General features: G+C 40.7%; 1 protein-coding gene across 3 annotated transcripts in view; it reads right to left on the bottom strand.

The window, feature by feature from the left end:
• Positions 1–1087: 1087 nt before the first annotated feature.
• The window catches only part of LOC106953863 (paired box protein Pax-3), a 32658-nt gene continuing 25116 nt past the window's right edge, over positions 1088–8629 (bottom strand). Inside the window, exons 8-9 of one of the 3 annotated variants that reach the window (XM_015042933.1) lie at positions 8304–8588; positions 1088–4378 (exon numbers count right to left, since the gene is read on the bottom strand). In XM_015042933.1, coding sequence (XP_014898419.1) covers positions 4361–4378; positions 8304–8588 — 303 coding nt within the window. In that variant the 3' untranslated portion in view covers positions 1088–4360. The remainder of the gene's footprint in view (positions 4379–8303; positions 8589–8629) is intronic. The other 2 variants (XM_015042935.1, XM_015042932.1) reach the window with 2 other exon arrangements.

Below are 8629 nucleotides of genomic sequence, written 5' to 3'. Positions count from 1 at the left end.
TATGTGGCCGTTTGAGACGTCATTAAAATAGTTGCTTACAACTACACCCCGGGGTGCATTAATGAAATAATGGGCTTCTCAGTGCAGGGAAGTGTTCATTAATTAAAATAATGTCTCAATTTAGGAACCCAACAGGTGTGATTTGTCTTCATCTTTAATGGTATGGACTGATTAAGAAAGCAAACAGTGTGTGTGTGTGTGTATGTGTATGTGTGCCAACTGGGAGATCTGAGCATTGCTGCTTGTGCTTTTCCAGTGTGTGAGTGTATGTGCATGCATGTGTGTGTGTGTGTGTGTGTGTGTGTGTGTGTGTGTGTGTGTGTGTCTCAAGTGTTCTCACAATAGCTGAATTACTCACGCTCAGCAAACAGAGCTGACAAGACTATGAGTGATCCTCGGCGTTGTTATTGACTCAGACTTTATTTATAGAGTGTGTGGTCCTGCTGCACAAGCTGCGCGCGGCGGCGCCGCCCCTCCGAGGCCGGCCGGCGAGCAGACACGATTAATCAGAAGAATGTTATAATTAGGCTCAACACCCTCGGGCTGCATGAACACATGCGCTCACAGAAACAACACTATATAAGTGAATAGAAAGTATGAATGCATGTGGAGCACAAACACACACAGAGGGGGCCTTGTGGATGTGAGCACGGTGCATGTTTTTTTTTTTTTTTTTTTTTTTTTTTTGGGGGGGGGGGGGGGGGGTTCGGAGGGTGCCGGCTGTTTGTACAATATGCTTTAAGGCTCGCTCTCTGCGTCGAGAGGCTGCAAAACAAAAGTTAGTTTGTTACAGTAAGTATGGGGAGAGGGGTATTAATAAACACCAATGCAGATGTCTGCATCCGTGAGAAAGCCTGCTGTGTTCAGCGTCAACTCTGATGTGTCTGCTGATCGCAGGCCTATTTTGGTTTGAAAGCTTCACATGAGCCGCCTTCACATGAGCCGCACTTTCATTCGTCCTTACAGGGGAATCTCATTCGCTCGCCTTTCTTCTTCCTCTGCTGCAGCACGAAACGAAAATGGCACAAAGAGTCCATTTAGCAAAAAAAAAAAAAAAAAAAAAAAAAAGAGATCAAAACATCAGCTATTTTCAGGGGGTTTCTTTTATTATAAATAGAAATTATAATGCGCTTGTACACGTGACGTGACGTCACATCGCTTTGTCAAGTAATACAAAAAAAATATTTATATATCATGGGAATGAAAGGGCTGCGTCAGTCTGTGCAGACTGAAGGACAAAAACAAAAGCGCTTCTGGAAGTTTTATGGGTGAAGTACTTTTGAAGCCGCCACTCTGTTGGACCGCGTTGAATAGTTTTCCATAACACTGCTGACACACCACGTAATAACAATAGACATGTACAGCTCTGCTCAAAAATGTGAACCGACTTATCAGGACATGAATGTCATTTTAGTTAGTTTGTTTTTTTGTTTTTTTTCGTGATGCAACTAAATCGTTCTTTTTCTTTTTCAATCGTGTCATTAAGCGAATATTTCTCTTAATGACGCCAAGGTACAGAGAAACCAAACACTTTTTATACCCACCAACAAACTCCTCGCATACATGAGGTTGAATATTTGGCCACTCTTCTAATCCTGATTCATTTTATAGCACAATCAAGTCACTATGCTGCCTTCAGTTGTTATGAAACCGGAGTATCAAAATTCGACTTTGCGTTATAACTGAATCTGACACCTTAAAATGGACCTCCGTCACTTTAAGAAGCTCCAACTCTTTCCGACGCTCTGCTTTCAGTACGTCATCACTGCAATGCTTCTCCATGATGTTGTTTACAACCAGTCCTGGCGCAGCAGACGTGCCGTTAAAACAGGTGTTTTCTAATTGCTGCTGCCGCTAGTTTGAAGGAGTGGGAGAGATTTTGTGTGAGAGGTGTTTAGACTCCCCCAGATGGCTGCCATGGGAGATTCAAGGATTTGTTAAAAATGCATAACAGAATCAAAGCAACATTTTGGGGGGGGGGGTGTATGTTGATTTTACATAAAAGACTCCCCTTTAAAAAAGGTTTTATGTGTCTGGTATCATTGTCCTGTTGGAACACTCATTTGTGTCCAAGTTTCACTTGTTTGGTAGCTATCTAGTCACAAAGCATGGTGATACCATCTTGATGAGGTACTGTTATTCTTCCAGTGGTAGCAGTGGATAACACAAACTGATGCACGGCTACTCCTGGATTGTAAAAATATCCTTCAATTCAAACACTCAATGAAAGTTGGACACAGCAGGGCGATGAAATTAAACAAACATCCCATTGGCTTCTGAATAAAGGCAGCAAATACCAGGCTTGTGTGACGGTGCCACCCTAAGCCCAGAGAAAGTATGAACTACGCTGAAAAGCTGAGTCTGTGCCAACATAAATGACCATTACCATTAGAAGAGTGGTCAAGTTCCCAGTCAGTGTTGTAGCTGGAAGAAGAGGATATTTCTCTGGTTTCTCTGCAACCTGCTATGGGACTATGACCGAATATTAGGTTGGATGTACAACTGGGGCCTGCGTGTATATTTTTGACCCAGTTTGGACTGAAGAAAATTTGCAATAAATTCAAAGTAGTGCACCCAGTTCTTGTGAACAGTTCAGTTTCCCAAAATGAATCTGACATTTATATCCACAACAAGTACGTAAAGCTGCAGTAGGCAACTTTACTAAAAATATATTTATTTATACTTATTTTGTTAAAACAGTCACTATGTATTGACAGTAAAATATGAGTTAAGACAATCTGACAAAATTATTGATTTCCTCTGCATCCTTGCTGTGAAATACACCGCTTGGTCAGAAACAACCAATCAGAGCCAGGTGGAGGGTCTTGGCGCTGTCAATCATGCTCCTCTATGCACTGCTCACACCCCACACAAGCGGTGTATTTCTACAGCTGGCAGCAGAACCACAGGGAGGAGGCAGAGCAGCTTCATTTTTTCCGCAGATGATCTGTCTCAGAGTCATGACTCAATGACTGTTTTAACAACAAATATATTTTTTATAAAAGTTACATACTGCAGCTTTAAGACCAGGACTTTATGCATCAGAAATCGAATCAGCATTTATTTCCTTTGCAAACTGCAAGACAATAAATAGGTCAGAAGCAACACAAAGTAATAAACTGCAGAGTTTTGGCTTTGTGTTTCTTCCATTTTGTCCCTTCGTCCTTTTTGAAACGTTGCCCCTCAGTGTTAGAAGTGTTGCCTATTTGTTTTGGACCCAAAAGCTTTTAAGGCACACATGTTCAAAATTTGATCCAAGGTATGAATCCAAAGTGTTTCTTAAGACTTCCAGACATGTATCTTATGCATGTATTTGTCTTCAAACAGCTTTTAATGGGAGGGTGGTCTCTAAGATATGTGATATTGCACTTTTGGTCACCTGGGCAAATGGCTGCCTTCAGTCTTTAACTCTTTCAGTTTCTCAAATGTCCCTCAGTCGTGACTTGTGACCCGTTGGCTTTCTCTGAGCAAGACGGGACCTTTAAAGGTTTTCTTTTACGTTGCGATCGATCTTGCTTGTCTCCTCCGCCCCTCCCCACTCTTCTTTAAAGCTACTTCTTTCGCTTCCCTCCACTGCCAGCTCTCTCATCTGTCACTCTCGCCTAAGTCACCCTTTGACCTCCTCTGAGTTGCTCTGAAAAACTACAAAAGGCCGGGATTTTCGCCTTGGCGTCCGAAAACACCAGCAAGACAGAGCGGAGACAGGGAAATACAGGGTACTTGAGGGGAGGGGGGGGGGACGCTTGACCAAACTCTGCCTGTTGTACAGCTGGAGTGTACATTAGGGCGTCTGATACAGTAGAAAAAAAAAAAAAGAAAAAAAAGCCCCAGATTCATTAGCTTGTGTTTGTTTTCGTTCTCTCTGGAATTTCTCTCCATGTGTGGGGTGTGGACATCTCAAATGAGTGAACGTAGCAAAAATCAACTGAGCCCCTTCCTTTTCCTGCTACGACTGGGAGGGGTTGATATGAAGATGATATGTGGAATTTTACAAGTGATGATGCAACGCTCAGGTATGTAAACTGTTCCCATTAAGGTAGGCTGCCGTGCAGAGTCGGGTTCGGGGTCTTTCCAAAGACGACACAAGCAGAGACACTTTGTGATCTTTGCTAATGTCAGTGGAAAGTGCCTCTCTGCGGCAGATGCAGGAATGTCTACTATCGGTGTGCAGCCTTTGCTCTAATATTCTATCTTATGATCCCTTCTTTTACGTTTTTGAAATAGTCTGTCGCTCCACAGAGAAGATCCTGCAGCAGGGAATGTGTCATAATAAACGAAAGCAGGTTTTGGTCCAAACGTTAAGGCTTTTCAGTCGCGGACGTGTCCCTCTGTGACACGGCTGATCAGGTGATCTCAGGCCTCAAATAAGGAAGGGCACCTGTGAAAGAGAATGGAGAAAGCAAGTGTTAAAGTATTCCCAGTGCGAAGGGAATATTAGGTGGAAAGATGATAAAAGAGATATATGGCTGCCATAAATTCTGGGCATGTGTTTTAGTTCCGCTGACATATGGCTGTTGTTAGCATAGCATCTGACAAATGTGATTTGGATGGGAAGGTCAGGGCAGGGTGATGGAAGAGGTGTGAGGAAGAGGGAAAAAGAGGCAGGACAGCACCTTACATAAAGTATTCACACCCACGTTTTGCTAAGTTACAACCAGAAGCTTCAATGTATTTTATTTGAGTTTTATGTGACACACCAACACAAAGCAGTTCAAAAGATGGAGCTAAAACAACACAAATGACTACTATACTTTATTTGTACAAAGTTTTGGAAACCATGTAACCTTTTACTTCCACTTCATAACTTTGAGCTGTCTTTGCCTATTATAAAACTTGTGTTTATAATTAAAGTTTGTGGTTATAATTAAAGCATCAACTATGAGGAACTTTGAACAGTGTGGAAATGATGAAAGTTGAGTTCATTTTATGTGAAATAAATGAATTAAATGTTAAATTTAATGCATCATCATTGATTAATCCTGGCGCATGTAAGACAAACTTACATTTGTTACAGAATACAGTAATTAGGTTATTCAGTAACGTTTGGTGGACATGTTGAACTGTACATACAAAATATTTGGGTAACACTTTATTTGAAGGGGGGTGAATAAGACTGACATGACACTGTCATAAACATGACATAACACCTGTTGTGAACTTGAATAAGCCTTCATGAATATTTATGACTGTTGTCATAAAGCGTCATTCGATAAATTATCACACTTTTAGTACAAAGTTGACATTATTCAAAATGTCTTTGTTATGACAATTTGACATTAATCAAGAAATCATTACTGGTATAAATTTGTTATAAAAGTATTAATGATTGCACTTTAAAAATTAGGTAACTTTATGTTATTAAAGGTAAAGTTTAAACAGTAATGATTTCTTGGTTAATGTCAAGTTGTCATAACAAAGACATTTTGAATAATGCCAACTTTGTATTAAAAGTGTCATAATTTACCGAATGACACTTTATGACAACAGTCATAAATATTCATGAAGGCTTATTCATGTTCATGACATGTTATGTCATGTTTATGACAGTGTCATGACAGTCTTATTCACCCCCCTTCAAATAAAGTGTTACCAATATTTGATACTATGTTCAATTCTACAGTTTGCATAAATGCATAGAAAACCGTCTGCTAATTTGTTCAGGTTCAGGTCAAAAAGTTGACCAATTTACTAAAAAGTAATAAAATATACATAAACTATATGAGTTGTAGAAGAGATGTCTCAAATGATTGGTTTGAAAATCTTGTTTTATAATTTGGATCACTGTTTTATGAAAATTGCACAACTTCACAAATTACCGTAAGCAAAGACAAAATATCTAATGGCTGCCCTGACAGGAAGGTAACCTTTGCAGAGGAAAAAAAAAAGAAGAAAGACATCTCCTTGGCAACAGTGACATTGCCCGACTAAAAACAAACAAGTGTTTCATGGATTGCCGCTGTGTTTTCCCTGAGGCAGTCCGGTGAGAGCTCAGTTATGGTCCAGTTTCTGACGGAGTATTGGAACCTGCAGCGGCGCTGCTTCCCCAGCTGACCTCAATCCGACCACCTGTTTCCAATAGTCGACCTGCCAGAGGCTGTTAGGATCTGTCCACCCCCAGAAAAGACCTTTTCCTACGCAGCTCCAAACCCAGCCGCACACCGGCTATCCAGTCGCACTGATTAATCACATCAAGATGGACCGTTCAGCCGTGCAGCGCTGCGGAGAAGTGTGCAAGTGTGTGTGCTGTCCTTTATGCACACACTGCCACACTCTCATTCTCTTTCTTCTGTCCACATTAAGATATCTGACCGCGATATTTCATTAGACATTTGCTGCTCTCGGATATTAAGTTAGTTATTCATTTGATACCTGCAGCCACATGGAGGCAGGCAGAGGCGAGCTCTCCGCTCTCTTTGAAGGTTCCCGGTTCTGTTGAGGTTGCCATGGGGTCAGTGGATGAACCTGATTGGCCAACCCCCTGCGGACCACAATTGGAAACGCCGGCCGCTGTAATCATGCTGTGACGGAGAGTGACGTTGTCCTCCGAAGTTAGACGGAGGCTTGTTTGAAGTTGATTTGAGTCGTTTAGCATGTGGGTAATGTGATGTGAGGGAGCCTCTGGCTGCAGGGATCCTCTGGGGGGAAACGCTCTGAGGGGGGCCAGCAGACAGGGCTGCAGCCTCGCTTCACCCTGATGGGAGCTGACTCTGCCGTGTAACCGAGCGTGGAGCTCACTAACAGCGCCGGGACGTTTATGGCTTATACTTAATCAGCTCTGCACAATTAACCCCAACACTTGAGAGCACATGACAGGGCGGAGGAAGAGGGACAGGCAGCGTGGTGGATCCAGACGTTAGAACTGAGGCACATGATCACCCTCCCCTCTGGCTGGTTTGCTTCAAGTATTTTATTTTCCAAGATCTGCAGATTCCAGCAGAAAGCTGGAACGGAGCGTCATAAAAAACACAGAAAATTGGCTAAATGTTGATGTTGTTACGTAATCTCTGAGGACTGAGAAAAGTATTTTGTCACAACTTTGTTGATTTATGTGGGTGGAAGCACAATTATTAATTAATCAGAACTACAATCTGACTTAAAGACATCAAAATCAATGCAGTAACTGGTAGATCTTATTATGGCACTGCATACAGTTTGTCTTTCTCCATGTAAATTTCAATAAAAAAAATAAAGAATCAACATGGATGGAAAGAACTAAACGTAGCAGTTGTTTCAACCTAATTTAATTTAGCTGTTAAATTAGCATTTTTACTTTAAATAAATGTACAAGTTTGACATACAATTTTACTCATCTTTGTTTCACTTTCATATTTCTAAAAGTTAAATTTTAGCTATATGTAGAGGGAAAAAAAAGAAGAAATAATCTAATCATCAAACAAAATCAAGAGTGACTGAAACGGTTTAGGTTGAAGCGGACGTGATTTTCTCCAATAAACTACAGGGGGGAAATGAAAAATCTGCTTTTGTCAGTTAACATCTGTCATCAAAGCTGATATCTTAACAATGTGTCCTGATATTTAGTTTTTATAAACTTCTTTTACGTTCATGCTCAGTCTGACTTGGAACAACTATAGGGATGATTCGGAAGAATATTGTTTTTAACGTTATTTGAGCAACATAAAATGTATTAATCCTATAATTTTTAAAGCATTTGATTTAAGGAAAGAAGCAGTCCTGAAGCAGTCATTATAATGCATTATGAAAGCTGGATTTGTGATTGTTTTATGTATTTCCGCAAACATATAAGGAACAAGAACTGCATGACATCAGGGAATCTTATAATTGTGAATTTATTGCTGAATATTGCAATGGAGAAACTGATGATAATTAGCCCACATCTTCTTGACACATATTGATATTGCAATAACAAATGCTAACTGTAAAATTGCATAACACTGTATGAAAATATAAGTTTTTAATTAAATCAAATTAGTCAATTAATATCCATTGCATACCAATAATTTACCTACATAGTAAATAAATAAGTAATAATAATAATAAATAATTTCTTGTTATTTTTAAACCCATGTTTCATTTTTTCTTCTGCTTCACAATAATCAATTACTTTGTGTTAGTTTATCCCATAAATTTCCAATAAAAAAGTATTGATTCTTACATCAATACTTTAACGAGAAATTTGCTTGCATCTTATTTCCTCTTTGATTATTTTTTTACACATCAATGAAGTATAAGAAAACCTCCTAATATGTTGATTATGTATTTGTTTGAATTTGCCAGTGTAGATGTCAAGATGTGTGGAGTTAAAAAAGGGGACGTTTATTGACCTTACTTTGCCCGTACTGGCTGTACTGGTAGGACGCGACGTGGTCCACTGTGTAGCCTGGTGAGCTGTAGGACGGGGTGCAGTAAGACTGGGAGCTGGGCAGGGAGGGCAGCGCTGACATGGAGGGAACGCTGGAGAGACCCTCCAGACCCTTGATGTGGTCAATGCGTTGGCTGCAGCTGGCGGCCATGCCACTGGGGGGCTCCAGGCCGCCTGTCAGGGGGGAGATGGCGTAGTCGCTTTGGGGCTGGTGTGGCACGCCGCCTGGGTTCAGCAGACCCATCACCTGATTTACAGAGAAAACAGTATTACAATGAGAAGTAAAAA

Source organism: Poecilia latipinna, unplaced genomic scaffold (assembly GCF_001443285.1).
Source record: "Poecilia latipinna isolate Pla-1442-1.1 unplaced genomic scaffold, P_latipinna-1.0 Scaffold608, whole genome shotgun sequence".
Lineage (NCBI taxonomy): Eukaryota > Metazoa > Chordata > Actinopteri > Cyprinodontiformes > Poeciliidae > Poecilia > Poecilia latipinna.
Note: the sequence above shows the minus strand (reverse complement) of the source record. Positions and strands in the feature narration are given on the sequence as shown.